Raw genomic sequence first — 19948 nt, forward strand, 5'->3', positions numbered from 1 at the left:
CTTCAACAGAGTGGGGTTATATTAGCAGAGTGAGGACAGGACTTCAACAGAGTGGGGTTATATTAGCAGAGTGAAAACAGAGTGGGGTTATATTAGCAGAGTGAGGACAGGACTTCAACAGAGTGGGGTTATATTAGCAGAGTGAGGACAGGACTTCAACAGAGTGGGGTTATATTAGCAGAGTGAGGCCAGGACTTCAACAGAGTGGGGTTATATTAGCAGAGTGAGAACAGGACTTCAACAGAGTGGGGTTATATTAGCAGAGTGAGGACAGGACTTCAACAGAGTGGGGTTATATTAGCAGAGTGAGGACAGGACTTCAACAGAGTGGGGTTATATTAGCAGAGTGAGGACAGGACTTCAACAGAGTGGAGTTATATTAGCAGAGTGAGGACAGGACTTCAACAGAGTGGGGTTATTTAGCAGAGTGAGGACAGGACTTCAACAGAGTGGGGTTATATTAGCAGAGTGAGGAGCGGACTTCAACAGAGTGGGGTTATTTAGCAGAGTGAGGACAGAGTGGGGTTATATTAGCAGAGTGAGGACAGGACTTCAACAGAGTGGGGTTATATTAGCAGAGTGAGGACAGGACTTCAACAGAGTGGGGTTATTTAGCAGAGTGAGGACAGGACTTCAACAGAGTGGGGTTATATTAGCAGAGTGAGGACAGGACTTCAACAGAGTGGGGTTATATTAGCAGAGTGAGGACAGGACTTCAACAGAGTGGGGTTATATTAGCAGAGTGAAAACAGAGTGGGGTTATTTAGCAGAGTGAGGACAGGACTTCAACAGAGTGGGGTTATATTAGCAGAGTGAGGACAGGACTTCAACAGAGTGGGGTTATATTAGCAGAGTGAGAACAGGACTTCAACAGAGTGGGGTCATATTAGCAGAGTGAGGACAGGACTTCAACAGACTGGGGTTATATTAGCAGAGTGAGGACAGGACTTCAACAGACTGGGGTTATATTAGCAGAGTGAGGAGCGGACTTCAACAGAGTGGGGTTATATTAGCAGAGTGAGGACAGGACTTCAACAGAGTGGGGTTATATTAGCAGAGTGAGGACAGGACTTCAACAGAGTGGGGTTATATTAGCAGAGTGAGGACAGAGTGGGGTTATATTAGCAGAGTGAGGACAGGACTTCAACAGAGTGGGGTTATATTAGCAGAGTGAAAACAGAGTGGGGTTATATTAGCAGAGTGAGGACAGGACTTCAACAGAGTGGGGTTATATTAGCAGAGTGAAAACAGAGTGGGGTTATATTAGCAGAGTGAGGACAGGACTTCAACAGAGTGGGGTTATATTAGCAGAGTGAGGACAGAGTGGGGTTATATTAGCAGAGTGAGGACAGGACTTCAACAGAGTGGGGTTACTTAGCAGAGTGAGGACAGAGTGGGGTTATATTAGCAGAGTGAGGACAGGACTTCAACAGAGTGGGGTTACTTAGCAGAGTGAGGACAGGACTTCAACAGAGTGGGGTTATATTAGCAGAGTGAGGACAGGACTTCAACAGAGTGGGGTTATATTAGCAGAGTGAGGACAGGACTTCAACAGAGTGGGGTTATATTAGCAGAGTGAGGACAGGACTTCAACAGAGTGGGGTTATATTAGCAGAGTGAGGACAGGACTTCAACAGACTGGGGTTATATTAGCAGAGTGAGGACAGAGTGGGGTTATATTAGCAGAGTGAGGACAGGACTTCAACAGAGTGGGGTTATATTAGCAGAGTGAGGACAGGACTTCAACAGAGTGGGGTTATATTAGCAGAGTGAGGACAGGACTTCAACAGAGTGGAGTTATATTAGCAGAGTGAGGACAGGACTTCAACAGAGTGGGGTTATTTAGCAGAGTGAGGACAGGACTTCAACAGAGTGGGGTTATATTAGCAGAGTGAGGAGCGGACTTCAACAGAGTGGGGTTATTTAGCAGAGTGAGGACAGAGTGGGGTTATATTAGCAGAGTGAGGACAGGACTTCAACAGAGTGGGGTTATATTAGCAGAGTGAGGACAGGACTTCAACAGAGTGGGGTTATTTAGCAGAGTGAGGACAGGACTTCAACAGAGTGGGGTTATATTAGCAGAGTGAGGACAGGACTTCAACAGAGTGGGGTTATATTAGCAGAGTGAGGACAGGACTTCAACAGAGTGGGGTTATATTAGCAGAGTGAAAACAGAGTGGGGTTATATTAGCAGAGTGAGGACAGGACTTCAACAGAGTGGGGTTATATTAGCAGAGTGAGGACAGAGTGGGGTTATATTAGCAGAGTGAGGACAGAGTGGGGTTATATTAGCAGAGTGAAAACAGAGTGGGGTTATATTAGCAGAGTGAGGACAGGACTTCAACAGAGTGCGGTTATATTAGCAGAGTGAGGACAGAGTGGGGTTATATTAGCAGAGTGAGGACAGGACTTCAACAGAGTGGGGTTATATTAGCAGAGTGAGGACAGAGTGGGGTTATATTAGCAGAGTGAGGACAGGACTTCAACAGAGTGGGGTTATATTAGCAGAGTGAGGACAGGACTTCAACAGAGTGGGGTTATATTAGCAGAGTGAGGACAGAGTGGGGTTATATTAGCAGAGTGAGGACAGGACTTCAACAGAGTGGGGTTATATTAGCAGAGTGAGGACAGGACTTCAACAGAGTGGGGTTGAAGGGTTGAAACTTACAGACATACTGAGGATAGAAGTGTTCCTGTAAAAAGAAAGGAGACATTATTAGCAGATGCCTCGTGTCCGTCTGGGTTCTTAGTCCGACTGGGTTCTTAGTCCGTCTGGGTTCTTAGTCCATCTGGGTTCTTAGTCCGTCTGGGTTCTTAGTCCGTCTGGGTTCTTAGTCCGTCTGGGTTCTTAGTCCATCTGGGTTCTTAGTCCGTCTGGGTTCTTAGTCCGTCTGGGTTCTTAGTCCGTCTGGGTTCTTAGTCCATCTGGGTTCTTAGTCCGTCTGGGTTCTTAGTCCGTCTGGGTTCATAAACCAGTCAACAGCTTGAGGTCAACGTCCCGCTCCATCCCACTCAGCTACGTCAACACTAGTCAACGTCCCGCTCCACCCCACTCAGCTACGTCAACACTAGTCAACGTCCCGCTCCACCCCACTCAGCTACGTCAACACTAGTCAACGTCCCGCTCCATCCCACTCAGCTACGTCAACACTAGTCAACGCACCGCTCCATCCCACTCGGCTACGTCAACACTAGTCAACGTCCCACTCAGCTACGTCAACACTAGTCAACGGCCCGCTCCACCCCACTCAGCTACGTCAACACTAGTCAACGTCCCGCTCCACCCCACTCAGCTACGTCAACACTAGTCAACGTCCCGCTCCATCCCACTCAGCTACGTCAACGTCCCACTCCACCCCACTCAGCTACGTCAACACTAGTCAACGTCCCGCTCCATCCCACTCAGCTACGTCAACACTAGTCAACGTCCCGCTCCATCCCACTCAGCTACGTCAACACTAGTCAACGCACCGCTACATCCCACGCAGCTACGTCAACACTAGTCAACGTCCCACTCAGCTACGTCAACGTCCCGCTCCATCCCACTCAGCTACGTCAACACTAGTCAACGTCCCGCTCCATCCCACTCAGCTACGTCAACACTAGTCAACGCACCGCTCCATCCCACTCAGCTACATCAACATTAGTCAACATCCCACTCAGCTACGTCAACACTAGTCAACGCCCCGCTCCACCCCACTCAGCTACGTCAACATTAGTCAACGTCCCGCTCCATCCCACTCAGCTATGTCAACGCTAGTCAACGTCCCGCTCCATCCCACTCAGCTACGTCAACACTAGTCAACGTCCCGCTCAGCTACGTCAACACTAGTCAACGCCCCGCTCCACCCCACTCAGCTACGTCAACATTAGTCAACGTCCCACTCCATCCCACTCAGCTACGTCAACACTAGTCAACGTCCCTCTCCATCCCACTCAACTACGTCAACGCCCCGCTCCACCCCACTCAGCTACGTCAACATTAGTCAACGCACCGCTCCATCCCACTCAGCTACGTCAACACTAGTCAACGTCCCGCTCCATCCCACTCAGCTACGTCAACACTAGTCAACGTCCCGCTCCATCCCACTCAGCTACGTCAACACTAGTCAACGCCCCACTCAGCTACGTCAACACTAGTCAACGTACCACTCAGCTACGTCAACGCTAGTCAACGCCCCGCTCCATCCCACTCAGCTACGTCAACACTAGTCAATGTCCCGCTCCATCCCACTCAGCTACGTCAACACTAGTCAACGTACCGCTCCATCCCACTCAGCTACGTCAACACTAGTCAACGTCCCGCTCAGCTACGTCAACACTAGTCAACGCCCCGCTCCATCCCACTCAGCTACGTCAACACTAGTCAACGCCCCGCTCCATCCCACTCAGCTACGTCAACACTAGTCAACGCCCCGCTCCACCCCACTCAGCTACGTCAACACTAGTCAACGCCCCGCTCCACCCCACTCAGCTACGTCAACACTAGTCAACGCCCCGCTCCATCCCACTCAGCTACGTCAACACTAGTCAACGCCCCGCTCCACCCCACTCAGCTACGTCAACACTAGTCAACGCCCCGCTCCATCCCACTCAGCTACGTCAACACTAGTCAACGCCCCGCTCCACCCCACTCAGCTACGTCAACACTAGTCAACGCCCGCTCCACCCCACTCAGCTACGTCAACACTAGTCAACGCCCCGCTCCACCCCACTCAGCTACGTCAACACTAGTCAACGCCCCGCTCCATCCCACTCAGCTACGTCAACACTAGTCAACGCCCCGCTCCACCCCACTCAGCTACGTCAACACTAGTCAACGCCCCGCTCCATCCCACTCAGCTACGTCAACACTAGTCAATGCCCCGCTCCATCCCACACAGCTACGTCAACACTAGTCAACGCCCCGCTCCATCCCACTCAGCTACATCAACACTAGTCAACGCCCCGCTCCATCCCACTCAGCTACGTCAACACTAGTCAACGTCCCGCTCCATCCCACTCAGCTACGTCAACATTAGTCAACGCACCGCTCCACCCCACTCAGCTACGTCAACACTAGTCAACGCCCCGCTCCACCCCACTCAGCTACGTCAACACTAGTAAACGTCCCGCTCCACCCCACTCAGCTACGTCAACACTAGTCAACGCACCGCTCCATCCCACTCAGCTACGTCAACACTAGTCAACGCCCCGCTCCACCCCACTCAGCTACGTCAACATTAGTCAACGCACCGCTCCACCCCACTCAGCTACGTCAACACTAGTCAACGCCCCGCTCCACCCCACTCAGCTACGTCAACACTAGTCAACGTCCCGCTCCACCCCACTCAGCTACGTCAACACTAGTCAACGTCCCGCTCCACCCCACTCAGCTACGTCAACACTAGTCAACGCACCGCTCCATCCCACTCAGCTACATCAACACTAGTCAACGTCCCGCTCCATCCCACTCAGCTACGTCAACATTAGTCAACGCACCGCTCCATCCCACTCAGCTACGTCAACGCACCGCTCCATCCCACTCAGCTACATCAACACTAGTCAACGTCCCGCTCCATCCCACTCAGCTAGTCAACGTCCCTCTCCATCCCACTCAGCTACGTCAACACTAGTCAACGTCCCGCTCCATCCCACTCAGCTACGTCAACGCACCGCTCCATCCCACTCAGCTACGTCAACACTAGTCAACGCCCCGCTCCACCCCACTCAGCTACGTCAACACTAGTCAACGTCCCGCTCCATCCCACTCAGCTACGTCAACACTAGTCAATGTCCCGCTCCATCCCACTCAGCTACATCAACGTCCCGCTCCATCCCACTCAGCTACGTCAACACTAGTCAACGTCCCACTCAGCTACGTCAACACTAGTCAACGTCCCACTCAGCTACGTCAACACTAGTCAACGCCCCACTCAGCTACGTCAACACTAGTCAACGTCCCGCTCCATCCCACTCAGCTACGTCAACACTAGTCAACGTCCCGCTCCATCCCACTCAGCTACGTCAACACTAGTCAACGTCCCGCTCCATCCCACTCAGCTACGTCAACGCACCGCTCCATCCCACTCAGCTACGTCAACACTAGTCAACGTCAAACACATGATGGGGGGGAACAGTTCAATGACCTGAGCCTGTTACATACACACACGCGCACACGCAGACACACACACGCACACACTCTCCTATTGACATGACCATCTAGTGTCTACCCTCTCCCTCTCCCCAGGTCCCTCCTGACATGACCATCTAGTGTCTACCCTCTCCCTCTCCCCAGGTCCCTCCTGACATGACCATCTAGTGTCTACCCTCTCCCTCTCCCTCTGTCCCTCCTGACATGACCATCTAGTGACTACCCTCTCCCTCTCCCCAGGTCCCTCCTGACATGACCATCTAGTGTCTACCCTCTCCCTCTCCCCAGGTCCCTCCTGACATGACCATCTAGTGACTACCCTCTCCCCAGGTCCCTCCTGACATGACCATCTAGTGTCTACCCTCTCCCTCTCCCCAGGTCCCTCCTGACATGACCATCTAGTGTCTACCCTCTCCCTCTCCCCAGGTCCCTCCTGACATGACCATCTAGTGTCTACCCTCTCCCTCTCCCCAGGTCCCTCCTGACATGACCATCTAGTGTCTACCCTCTCCCTCTCCCCAGGTCCCTCCTGACATTACCATCTAGTGTCTACCCTCTCCCTCTCCCCATGTCCCTCCTGACATGACCATCTAGTGTCTACCCTCTCCCCAGGTCCCTCCTGACATGACCATCTAGTGTCTACCCTCTCCCCAGGTCCCTCCTGACATGACCATCTAGTGACTACCCTCTCCCCAGGTCCCTCCTGACATGACCATCTAGTGACTACCCTCTCCCTCTCCCCAGGTCCCTCCTGACATTACCATCTAGTGACTACCCTCTCCCTCTCCCCAGGTCCCTCCTGACATGACCATCTAGTGACTACCCTCTCCCTCTCCCCAGGTCCCTCCTGACATGACCATCTAGTGTCTACCCTCTCCCTCTCCCCAGGTCCCTCCTGACATGACCATCTAGTGTCTACCCTCTCCCCAGGTCCCTCCTGACATTACCATCTAGTGACTACCCTCTCCCTCTCCCCAGGTCCCTCCTGACATGACCATCTAGTGTCTACCCTCTCCCTCTCCCCAGGTCCCTCCTGACATGACCATCTAGTGTCTACCCTCTCCCTCTGTCTCTCCTGACATGACCATCTAGTGTCTACCCTCTCCCCAGGTCCCTCCTGACATGACCATCTAGTGTCTACCCTCTCCCTCTCCCCAGGTCCCTCCTGACATGACCATCTAGTGTCTACCCTCTCCCTCTCCCCAGGTCTCTCCTGACATTACCATCTAGTGACTACCCTCTCCCTCTCCCCAGGTCCCTCCTGACATTACCATCTAGTGACTACCCTCTCCCTCTCCCTCTGTCCCTCCTGACATGACCATCTAGTGTCTACCCTCTCCCTCTCCCTCTCCCCAGGTCCCTCCTGACATTACCATCTAGTGTCTACCCTCTCCCTCTCCCCATGTCCCTCCTGACATGACCATCTAGTGTCTACCCTCTCCCTCTGTCCCTCCTGACATTACCATCTAGTGTCTACCCTCTCCCTCTCCCCAGGTCCCTCCTGACATGTCCATCTAGTGTCTACCCTCTCCCTCTCCCCATGTCCCTCCTGACATGACCATCTAGTGTCTACCCTCTCCCCAGGTCCCTCCTGACATGACCATCTAGTGTCTACCCTCTCCCCAGGTCCCTCCTGACATGACCATCTAGTGTCTACCCTCTCCCCAGGTCCCTCCTGACATGACCATCTAGTGACTACCCTCTCCCTCTCCCCAGGTCCCTCCTGACATGACCATCTAGTGTCTACCCTCTCCCTCTCCCCAGGTCCCTCCTGACATGACCATCTAGTGACTACCCTCTCCCTCTCCCCAGGTCCCTCCTGACATGACCATCTAGTGACTACCCTCTCCCTCTCCCCAGGTCCCTCCTGACATGACCATCTAGTGACTACCCTCTCCCTCTCCCCAGGTCCCTCCTGACATGACCATCTAGTGTCTACCCTCTCCCTCTCCCCAGGTCCCTCCTGACATGACCATCTAGTGTCTACCCTCTCCCTCTCCCTCTGTCCCTCCTGACATGACCATCTAGTGTCTACCCTCTCCCTCTCCCCAGGTCCCTCCTGACATGACCATCTAGTGACTACCCTCTCCCCAGGTCCCTCCTGACATGGCCATCTAGTGACTACCCTCTCCCTCTCCCCATGTCCCTCCTGACATGACCATCTAGTGACTACCCTCTCCCCAGGTCCCTCCTGACATGACCATCTAGTGTCTACCCTCTCCCCAGGTCCCTCCTGACATGACCATCTAGTGACTACCCTCTCCCTCTCCCCAGGTCCCTCCTGACATGACCATCTAGTGTCTACCCTCTCCCCAGGTCCCTCCTGACATGACCATCTAGTGACTACCCTCTCCCTCTCCCCATGTCCCTCCTGACATGACCATCTAGTGACTACCCTCTCCCTCTCCCCAGGTCTTTCCTGACATGACCATCTAGTGTCTACCCTCTCCCTCTCCCCATGTCCCTCCTGACATGACCATCTAGTGTCTACCCTCTCCCCATGTCCCTCCTGACATGACCATCTAGTGACTACCCTCTCCCCAGGTCCCTCCTGACATGACCATCTAGTGTCTACCCTCTCCTTCTCCCCAGGTCCCTCCTGACATGACCATCTAGTGTCTACCCTCTCCCTCTCCCCAGGTCCCTCCTGACATGACCATCTAGTGTCTACTCTCTCCCCAGGTCCCTCCTGACATGACCATCTAGTGTCTACCCTCTCCCCAGGTCCCTCCTGACATTACCATCTAGTGTCTACCCTCTCCCCATGTCCCTCCTGACATGACCATCTAGTGTCTACCCTCTCCCTCTCCCCAGGTCCCTCCTGACATGACCATCTAGTGACTACCCTCTCCCCAGGTCCCTCCTGACATGACCATCTAGTGTCTACCCTCTCCCTCTCCCCAGGTCCCTCCTGACATGACCATCTAGTGACTACCCTCTCCCCAGGTCCCTCCTGACATGACCATCTAGTGTCTACCCTCTCCCTCTCCCTCTCCCCAGGTCCCTCCTGACATGACCATCTAGTGTCTACCCTCTCCCTCTCCCCAGGTCCCTCCTGACATGACCATCTAGTGTCTACCCTCTCCCCAGGTCCCTCCTGACATGACCATCTAGTGTCTACCCTCTCCCCCCCCAGGTCCCTCCTGACATGACCATCTAGTGTCTACCCTCTCCCTCTCCCCAGGTCCCTCCTGACATGACCATCTAGTGTCTACCCTCTCCCCAGGTCCCTCCTGACATGACCATCTAGTGTCTACCCTCTCCCTCTCCCCAGGTCTCTCCTGACATGACCATCTAGTGACTACCCTCTCCCTCTCCCCATGTCCCTCCTGACATGACCATCTAGTGACTACCCTCTCCCTCTCCCCAGGTCCCTCCTGACATGACCATCTAGTGACTACCCTCTCCCCTCCCCATGTCCCTCCTGACATGACCATCTAGTGACTACCCTCTCCCTCTCCCCAGGTCCCTCCTGACATGACCATCTAGTGACTACCCTCTCCCTCTCCCCAGGTCCCTCCTGACATGACCATCTAGTGACTACCCTCTCCCCAGGTCCCTCCTGACATGGCCATCTAGTGACTACCCTCTCCCTCTCCCCATGTCCCTCCTGACATGACCATCTAGTGACTACCCTCTCCCCAGGTCTCTCCTGACATGACCATCTAGTGTCTACCCTCTCCCTCTCCCCATGTCCCTCCTGACATGACCATCTAGTGTCTACCCTCTCCCCATGTCCCTCCTGACATGACCATCTAGTGACTACCCTCTCCCCAGGTCCCTCCTGACATGACCATCTAGTGTCTACTCTCTCCCCATGTCCCTCCTGACATGACCATCTAGTGTCTACCCTCTCCCTCTCCCCAGGTCCCTCCTGACATGACCATCTAGTGTCTACCCTCTCCCTCTCCCCATGTCCCTCCTGACATGACCATCTAGTGACTACCCTCTCCCCCCATGTCCCTCCTGACATGACCATCTAGTGACTACCCTACCCTCTCCCCAGGTCCCTCCTGACATGACCATCTAGTGTCTACTCTCTCCCCTCCCCAGGTCCCTCCTGACATGACCATCTAGTGACTACCCTCTCCCTCTCCCCAGGTCCCTCCTGACATGACCATCTAGTGACTACCCTCTCCCCTCCCCAGGTCCCTCCTGACATGACCATCTAGTGACTACCCTCTCCCTCTCCCCATGTCCCTCCTGACATGACCATCTAGTGACTACCCTCTCCCTCTCCCCAGGTCCCTCCTGACATGACCATCTAGTGACTACCCTCTCCCTCTCCCCAGGTCCCTCCTGACATGACCATCTAGTGACTACCCTCTCCCCAGGTCCCTCCTGACATGGCCATCTAGTGACTACCCTCTCCCTCTCCCCATGTCCCTCCTGACATGACCATCTAGTGTCTACCCTCTCCCTCTCCCCAGGTCTCTCCTGACATGACCATCTAGTGTCTACCCTCTCCCTCTCCCCATGTCCCTCCTGACATGACCATCTAGTGACTACCCTCTCCCCTCCCCATGTCCCTCCTGACATGACCATCTAGTGACCCTCCCCTCTCCCCAGGTCCCTCCTGACATGACCATCTAGTGTCTACCCTCTCTCCCCATGTCCCTCCTGACATGACCATCTAGTGTGTACCCTCTCCCTCTCCCCAGGTCCCTCCTGACATGACCATCTAGTGACTACCCTCTCCCTCTCCCCAGGTCCCTCCTGACATGACCATCTAGTGTCTACCCTCTCCCTCTCCCCAGGTCCCTCCTGACATGACCATCTAGTGTCTACCCTCTCCCTCTCCCCATGTCCCTCCTGACATGACCATCTAGTGTCTACCCTCTCCCTCTCCCCAGGTCCCTCCTGACATGACCATCTAGTGTCTACCCTCTCCCTCTCCCCAGGTCCCTCCTGACATGACCATCTAGTGTCTACCCTCTCCCTCTCCCCAGGTCCCTCCTGACATGACCATCTAGTGACTCTACCTCTCCCTCCCCCAGGTCCCTCCTGACATGACCATCTAGTGTCTACCCTCTCCCTCTCCCCAGGTCCCTCCTGACATGACCATCTAGTGTCTACCCTCTCCCTCTCCCCAGGTCCCTCCTGACATGACCATCTAGTGTCTACCCTCTCCCCAGGTCCCTCCTGACATGACCATCTAGTGTCTACCCTCTCCCCAGGTCCCTCCTGACATGACCATCTAGTGACTACCCTCTCCCTCTCCCCAGGTCCCTCCTGACATGACCATCTAGTGTCTACCCTCTCCCTCTCCCCAGGTCCCTCCTGACATGACCATCTAGTGTCTACCCTCTCCCCAGGTCCCTCCTGACATGACCATCTAGTGTCTACCCTCTCCCCAGGTCCCTCCTGACATGACCATCTAGTGTCTACCCTCTCCCTCTCCCTCTCCCCATGTCCCTCCTGACATGACCATCTAGTGTCTACCCTCTCCCTCTCCCTCTCCCCATGTCCCTCCTGACATGACCATCTAGTGTCTACCCTCTCCCTCTCCCCAGGTCCCTCCTGACATGACCATCTAGTGTCTACCCTCTCCCTCTCCCTCTGTCCCTCCTGACATGACCATCTAGTGTCTACCCTCTCCCTCTCCCCATGTCCCTCCTGACATGACCATCTAGTGTCTACCCTCTCCCTCTCCCTCTGTCCCTCCTGACATGACCATCTAGTGTCTACCCTCTCCCTCTCCCCATGTCCCTCCTGACATGACCATCTAGTGTCTACCCTCTCCCTCTCCCCAGGTCCCTCCTGACATGACCATCTAGTGTCTACCCTCTCCCTCTCCCTCTGTCCCTCCTGACATGACCATCTAGTGTCTACCCTCTCCCTCTCCCCATGTCCCTCCTGACATGACCATCTAGTGTCTACCCTCTCCCTCTCCCTCTGTCCCTCCTGACATGACCATCTAGTGACTACCCTCTCCCTCTCCCTCTCCCCAGGTCCCTCCTGACATGACCATCTAGTGTCTACCCTCTCCCTCTCCCCATGTCCCTCCTGACATTACCCTCTAGTGTCTACCCTCTCCCTCTCCCCAGGTCCCTCCTGACATGACCATCTAGTGTCTACCCTCTCCCTCTCCCCAGGTCCCTCCTGACATGACCATATAGTGTCTACCCTCTCCCTCTCCCCAGGTCCCTCCTGACATTACCATCTAGTGACTACCCTCTCCCTCTCCCCAGGTCCCTCCTGACATTACCATCTAGTGTCTACCCTCTCCCTCTCCCTCTCCCCAGGTCCCTCCTGACATGACCATATAGTGACTACCCTCTCCCTCTCCCCAGGTCCCTCCTGACATTACCATCTAGTGACTACCCTCTCCCTCTCCCCAGGTCCCTCCTGACATGACCATATAGTGTCTACCCTCTCCCTCTCCCCAGGTCCCTCCTGACATTACCATCTAGTGACTACCCTCTCCCTCTCCCCAGGTCCCTCCTGACATTACCATCTAGTGTCTACCCTCTCCCTCTCCCTCTCCCCAGGTCCCTCCTGACATGACCATATAGTGACTACCCTCTCCCTCTCCCCAGGTCCCTCCTGACATTACCATCTAGTGTCTACCCTCTCCCTCTCCCTCTCCCCAGGTCCCTCCTGACATGACCATATAGTGACTACCCTCTCCCTCTCCCCAGGTCCCTCCTGACATTACCATCTAGTGTCTACCCTCTCCCTCTCCCTCTCCCCAGGTCCCTCCTGACATGACCATATAGTGTCTACCCTCTCCCTCTCCCCAGGTCTCTCCTGACATGACCATCTAGTGTCTACCCTCTCCCTCTCCCCAGGTCTCTCCTGACATGACCATCTAGTGTCTACCCTCTCCCCATGTCCCTCCTGACATGACCATCTAGTGTCTACCCTCTCCCCATGTCCCTCCTGACATGACCCTCTAGTGTCTACCCTCTCCCCAGGTCCCTCCTGACATGACCATCTAGTGACTACACTCTCCCTCTCCCCAGATCCCTCCTGACATGACCATCTAGTGACTACCCTCTCCCTCTCCCCATGTCCCTCCTGACATGACCATCTAGTGTCTACCCTCTCCCTCTCCCCATGTCCCTCCTGACACGACCATCTAGTGTCTACCCTCTCCCTCTCCCCAGGTCCCTCCTGACATGACCATCTAGTGTCTACCCTCTCCCTCTCCCCATGTCCCTCCTGACATGACCATCTAGTGTCTACCCTCTCCCTCTCCCCACGTCCCTCCTGACATGACCATCTAGTGTCTACCCTCTCCCTCTCCCCAGGTCCCTCCTGACATGACCATCTAGTGTCTACCCTCTCCCTCTCCCCAGGTCCCTCCTGACATGACCATCTAGTGTCTACCCTCTCCCTCTCCCCAGGTCCCTCCTGACATGACCATCTAGTGTCTACCCTCTCCCCAGGTCCCTCCTGACATTACCATCTAGTGACTACCCTCTCCCTCTCCCCATGTCCCTCCTGACATGACCATCTAGTGTCTACCCTCTCCCTCTCCCCATGTCCCTCCTGACATTACCATCTAGTGACTACCCTCTCCCTCTCCCCATGTCCCTCCTGACATGACCATCTAGTGACTACCCTCTCCCTCTCCCTCTGTCCCTCCTGACATTACCATCTAGTGTCTACCCTCTCCCCAGATCCCTCCTGACATGACCATCTAGTGACTACCCTCTCCCTCTCCCCAGATCCCTCCTGACATTACCATCTAGTGACTACCCTCTCCCCAGGTCCCTCCTGACATGACCATCTAGTGTCTACCCTCTCCCTCTCCCCAGGTCCCTCCTGACATGACCATCTAGTGTCTACCCTCTCCCTCTCCCCAGGTCCCTCCTGACATGACCATCTAGTGTCTACCCTCTCCCTCTCCCCAGGTCCCTCCTGACATTACCATCTAGTGTCTACCCTCTCCCTCTCCCCAGGTCCCTCCTGACATGACCATCTAGTGTCTACCCTCTCCCTCTCCCCAGGTCCCTCCTGACATGACCATCTAGTGTCTACCCTCTCCCTCTCCCCATGTCCCTCCTGACATGACCATCTAGTGTCTACCCTCTCCCTCTCCCCATGTCCCTCCTGACATGACCATCTAGTGTCTACCCTCTCCCTCTCCCCAGGTCCCTCCTGACATGACCATCTAGTGTCTACCCTCTCCCTCTCCCCATGTCCCTCCTGACATGACCATCTAGTGTCTACCCTCTCCCTCTCCCCATGTCGCTCCTGACATTACCATCTAGTGACTACCCTCTCCCTCTCCCCATGTCCCTCCTGACATGACCATCTAGTGTCTACCCTCTCCCTCTCCCTCTGTCCCTCCTGACATGACCATCTAGTGTCTACCCTCTCCCTCTCCCTCTCCCCATGTCCCTCCTGACATGACCATCTAGTGACTACCCTCTCCCTCTCCCTCTGTCCCTCCTGACATTACCATCTAGTGTCTACCCTCTCCCCAGGTCCCTCCTGACATGACCATCTAGTGTCTACCCTCTCCCTCTCCCCATGTCCCTCCTGACATGACCATCTAGTGTCTACCCTCTCCCTCTCCCCATGTCCCTCCTGACATGACCATCTAGTGTCTACCCTCTCCCTCTCCCCATGTCCCTCCTGACATGACCATCTAGTGTCTACCCTCTCCCTCTCCCCAGGTCCCTCCTGACATGACCATCTAGTGTCTACCCTCTCCCTCTCCCCAGGTCCCTCCTGACATGACCATCTAGTGTCTACCCTCTCCCTCTCCCCAGGTCCCTCCTGACATGACCATCTAGTGTCTACCCTCTCCCCAGGTCCCTCCTGACATTACCATCTAGTGACTACCCTCTCCCTCTCCCCATGTCCCTCCTGACATGACCATCTAGTGTCTACCCTCTCCCTCTCCCCATGTCCCTCCTGACATTACCATCTAGTGACTACCCTCTCCCTCTCCCCATGTCCCTCCTGACATGACCATCTAGTGACTACCCTCTCCCTCTCCCTCTGTCCCTCCTGACATTACCATCTAGTGTCTACCCTCTCCCCAGATCCCTCCTGACATGACCATCTAGTGACTACCCTCTCCCTCTCCCCAGATCCCTCCTGACATTACCATCTAGTGACTACCCTCTCCCCAGGTCCCTCCTGACATGACCATCTAGTGTCTACCCTCTCCCTCTCCCCAGGTCCCTCCTGACATGACCATCTAGTGTCTACCCTCTCCCTCTCCCCAGGTCCCTTCTGACATGACCATCTAGTGTCTACCCTCTCCCTCTCCCCAGGTCCCTCCTGACATTACCATCTAGTGTCTACCCTCTCCCTCTCCCCAGGTCCCTCCTGACATTACCATCTAGTGTCTACCCTCTCCCTCTGTCTCTCCTGACATGACCATCTAGTGTCTACCCTCTCCCTCTCCCCAGGTCCCTCCTGACATGACCATCTAGTGTCTACCCTCTCCCTCTCCCCAGGTCCCTCCTGACATGACCATCTAGTGTCTACCCTCTCCCTCTCCCCATGTCCCTCCTGACATGACCATCTAGTGTCTACCCTCTCCCTCTCCCCAGGTCCCTCCTGACATTACCATCTAGTGTCTACCCTCTCCCTCTCCCCAGGTCCCTCCTGACATGACCATCTAGTGTCTACCCTCTCCCTCTCCCCATGTCCCTCCTGACATGACCATCTAGTGTCTACCCTCTCCCTCTCCCCAGGTCCCTCCTGACATGACCATCTAGTGTCTACCCTCTCCCTCTCCCCAGGTCCCTCCTGACATGACCATCTAGTGTCTACCCTCTCCCCAGGTCCCTCCTGACATGACCATCTAGTGTCTACCCTCTCCCTCTCCCCATTTCCCTCCTGACATGACCATCTAGTGTCTACCCTCTCCCCATGTCCCTCCTGACATGACCATCTAGTGACTACCCTCTCCCTCTCCCCAGGTCCCTCCTGACATGACCATCTAGTGTCTACCCTCTCCCTCTCCCCATTTCCCTCCTGACATGACCATCTAGTGTCTACCCTCTCCCCATGTCCCTCCTGACATGACCATCTAGTGTCTACCCTCTCCCTCTCCCCAGGTCCCTCCTGACATGACCATCTAGTGTCTACCCTCTCCCTCTCCCCAGGTCCCTCCTGACATGACCATCTAGTGACTACCCTCTCCCTCTCCCCAGGTCTCTCCTGACATGACCATCTAGTGACTACCCTCTCCCCAGGTCCCTCCTGACATGACCATCTAGTGACTACCCTCTCCCTCTCCCCAGGTCTCTCCTGACATGACCATCTAGTGACTACCCTCTCCCTCTCCCCAGGTCTCTCCTGACATTACCATCTAGTGTCTACCCTCTCCCTCTGTCTCTCCTGACATGACCATCTAGTGTCTACCCTCTCCCTCTCCCCAGGTCTCTCCTGACATGACCATCTAGTGTCTACCCTCTCCCTCTCCCCAGGTCCCTCCTGACATGACCATCTAGTGTCTACCCTCTCCCTCTCCCTCTCCCCAGGTCCCTCCTGACATGACCATCTAGTGACTACCCTCTCCCCAGGTCCCTCCTGACATGACCATCTAGTGTCTACCCTCTCCCCAGGTCCCTCCTGACATGACCATCTAGTGTCTACCCTCTCCCTCTGTCCCTCCTGACATGACCATCTAGTGTCTACCCTCTCCCTCTCCCTCTCCCCAGGTCTCTCCTGACATGACCATCTAGTGTCTACCCTCTCCCTCTCCCTCTCCCCAGGTCCATCCTGACATGACCATCTAGTGTCTACCCTCTCCCTCTCCCTCTCCCCAGGTCTCTCCTGACATGACCATCTAGTATCTACCCTCTCCCTCTCCCCAGGTCCCTCCTGACATGACCATCTAGTGTCTACCCTCTCCCTCTGTCCCTCCTGACATTACCATCTAGTGTCTACCCTCTCCCTCTCCCCAGGTCTCTCCTGACATTACCATCTAGTGACTACCCTCTCCCTCTCCCCAGGTCTCTCCTGACATGACCATCTAGTGTCTACCCTCTCCCTCTCCCTCTCCCCAGGTCCCTCCTGACATGACCATCTAGTGTCTACCCTCTCCCTCTCCCTCTCCCCAGGTCTCTCCTGACATGACCATCTAGTGTCTACCCTCTCCCTCTCCCCAGGTCCCTCCTGACATGACCATCTAGTGTCTACACTCTCCCTCTGTCCCTCCTGACATGACCATCTAGTGTCTACCCTCTCCCCGGGTCCCTCCTGACATTACCATCTAGTGTCTACCCTCTCCCTCTCCCCAGGTCTCTCCTGACATTACCATCTAGTGACTACCCTCTCCCTCTCCCCAGGTCTCTCCTGACATTACCATCTAGTGTCTACCCTCTCCCTCTCCCTCTCCCCAGGTCCCTCCTGACATGACCATCTAGTGTCTACCCTCTCCCTGTCCCTCTCCCCAGGTCTCTCCTGACATGACCATCTAGTGTCTACCCTCTCCCTCTCCCCAGGTCTCTCCTGACATTACCATCTAGTGTCTACCCTCTCCCTCTCCCTCTCCCCAGGTCCCTCCTGACATGACCATCTAGTGTCTACCCTCTCCCTGTCCCTCTCCCCAGGTCTCTCCTGACATGACCATCTAGTGTCTACCCTCTCCCTCTCCCCAGGTCCCTCCTGACATTACCATCTAGTGTCTACCCTCTCCCTCTCCCTCTCCCCAGGTCCCTCCTGACATGACCATCTAGTGTCTACCCTCTCCCTCTCCCTCTCCCCAGGTCCCTCCTGACATGACCATCTAGTGTCTACCCTCTCCCTCTCCCTCTCCCCAGGTCTCTCCTGACATGACCATCTAGTGTCTACCCTCTCCCTCTCCCCAGGTCTCTCCTGACATTACCATCTAGTGTCTACCCTCTCCCTCTCCCCAGGTCTCTCCTGACATTACCATCTAGTGTCTACCCTCTCCCCAGGTCCCTCCTGACATGACCATCTAGTGTCTACCCTCTCCCTCTCCCCAGGTCCCTCCTGACATGACCATCTAGTGTCTACCCTCTCCCTCTCCCCATGTCCCTCCTGACATGACCATCTAGTGTCTACCCTCTCCCCAGGTCCCTCCTGACATGACCATCTAGTGTCTACCCTCTCCCTCTCCCCAGGTCCCTCCTGACATGACCATCTAGTGTCTACCCTCTCCCTCTCCCCAGGTCCCTCCTGACATTACCATCTAGTGTCTACCCTCTCCCTCTCCCCATGTCCCTCCTGACATTACCATCTAGTGTCTACCCTCTCCCCAGATCCCTCCTGACATGACCATCTAGTGACTACCCTCTCCCTCTCCCCAGATCCCTCCTGACATTACCATCTAGTGACTACCCTCTCCCCAGGTCCCTCCTGACATGACCATCTAGTGTCTACCCTCTCCCTCTCCCCAGGTCCCTCCTGACATGACCATCTAGTGTCTACCCTCTCCCTCTCCCCATGTCCCTCCTGACATGACCATCTAGTGTCTACCCTCTCCCTCTCCCCAGGTCCCTCCTGACATGACCATCTAGTGTCTACCCTCTCCCTCTCCCCAGGTCCCTCCTGACATGACCATCTAGTGTCTACCCTCTCCCTCTCCCCAGGTCCCTCCTGACATGACCATCTAGTGTCTACCCTCTCCCTCTCCCCATGTCCCTCCTGACATGACCATCTAGTGTCTACCCTCTCCCCAGGTCCCTCCTGACATGACCATCTAGTGTCTACCCTCTCCCTCTCCCCAGGTCCCTCCTGACATGACCATCTAGTGTCTACCCTCTCCCTCTCCCCAGGTCCCTCCTGACATGACCATCTAGTGTCTACCCTCTCCCTCTCCCCAGGTCCCTCCTGACATGACCATCTAGTGTCTACCCTCTCCCTCTCCCCAGGTCCCTCCTGACATGACCATCTAGTGTCTACCCTCTCCCTCTCCCCAGGTCCCTCCTGACATGACCATCTAGTGTCTACCCTCTCCCTCTCCCCAGGTCCCTCCTGACATGACCATCTAGTGTCTACCCTCTCCCTCTCCCCAGGTCTCTCCTGACATTACCATCTAGTGTCTACCCTCTCCCTCTCCCTCTCCCCAGGTCCCTCCTGACATGGCCATCTTGTAACTAGTGTGCCAGGGGCCCCCCTGACATGGCCATCTTGTAACTAGTGTGCCAGGGGCCCCCCTGACATGGCCATCTTGTAACCAGTGTGCCAGGGGCCCTCAGGAACCACTCACCGTCTCCGGGTAGTTCTCAAAGATCTCCCTTGCCTCCTCCTTGTTGCACAGCTCCTCGATACATTCTCTCTCCAGGTTACCTTTCTTACTCTCCTCAAACATGGAGTTGGCCCTGCGGTGTCGAGACAGAAACTGGGAGGCCCTGTTCTGAGTTAGAACTGGAGACACACACGTGTAACTGGGTTGGTTATATATTTCACTTCCAACTCCAGAAATATGTATTCAATGTTTATGCATTTCTACTGGTTGTGTGGACGGACGCTGGGAGACAGGGATGCAATTACAGGGAGTTAACAGTTCATAAACAAGGGGAGTTAACAGTTAATAAACAAGGGGAGTTAACAGTTAATAAACAAGGGGAGTTAACAGTTAATAGACAAGGGGAGTCAACAGTTAATAAACAGTTAATAAACAGTTAATAAACAAGGGGAGTCAACAGTTAATAGACAGTTAATAAACAAGGGGAGTTAACAGTTAATAGACAAGGGGAGTTAACAGTTAATAGACAAGGGGAGTTAACAGTTAATAAACAAGGGGAGTTAACAGTTAATAAACAAGGGGAGTTAACAGTTAATAAACAAGGGGAGTTAACAGTTAATAAACAGTTAATAAACAAGGGGAGTTAACAGTTAATAAACAGTTAATAAACAAGGGGAGTCAACAGTTAA

General features: G+C 54.8%; 1 protein-coding gene across 1 annotated transcript in view; it reads right to left on the minus strand.

The window, feature by feature from the left end:
* Positions 1–19438, minus strand: part of LOC124025819 (vitamin K-dependent protein S-like) — a gene marked incomplete at its 5' end in the record, with an annotated part of 46174 nt that extends 26736 nt beyond the window's left edge. Inside the window, 2 exon segments of the mRNA XM_046339143.1 lie at positions 2669–2693; positions 19281–19438. Of these exon segments, the coding sequence (XP_046195099.1) occupies positions 2669–2693; positions 19281–19438 (183 nt within the window).
* Positions 19439–19948: the final 510 nt, after the last annotated feature.

The sequence above is a fragment of the Oncorhynchus gorbuscha genome, unplaced genomic scaffold (genome assembly GCF_021184085.1).
Source record: "Oncorhynchus gorbuscha isolate QuinsamMale2020 ecotype Even-year unplaced genomic scaffold, OgorEven_v1.0 Un_scaffold_2463, whole genome shotgun sequence".
NCBI classification, from domain to species: Eukaryota; Metazoa; Chordata; class Actinopteri; order Salmoniformes; family Salmonidae; genus Oncorhynchus; species Oncorhynchus gorbuscha.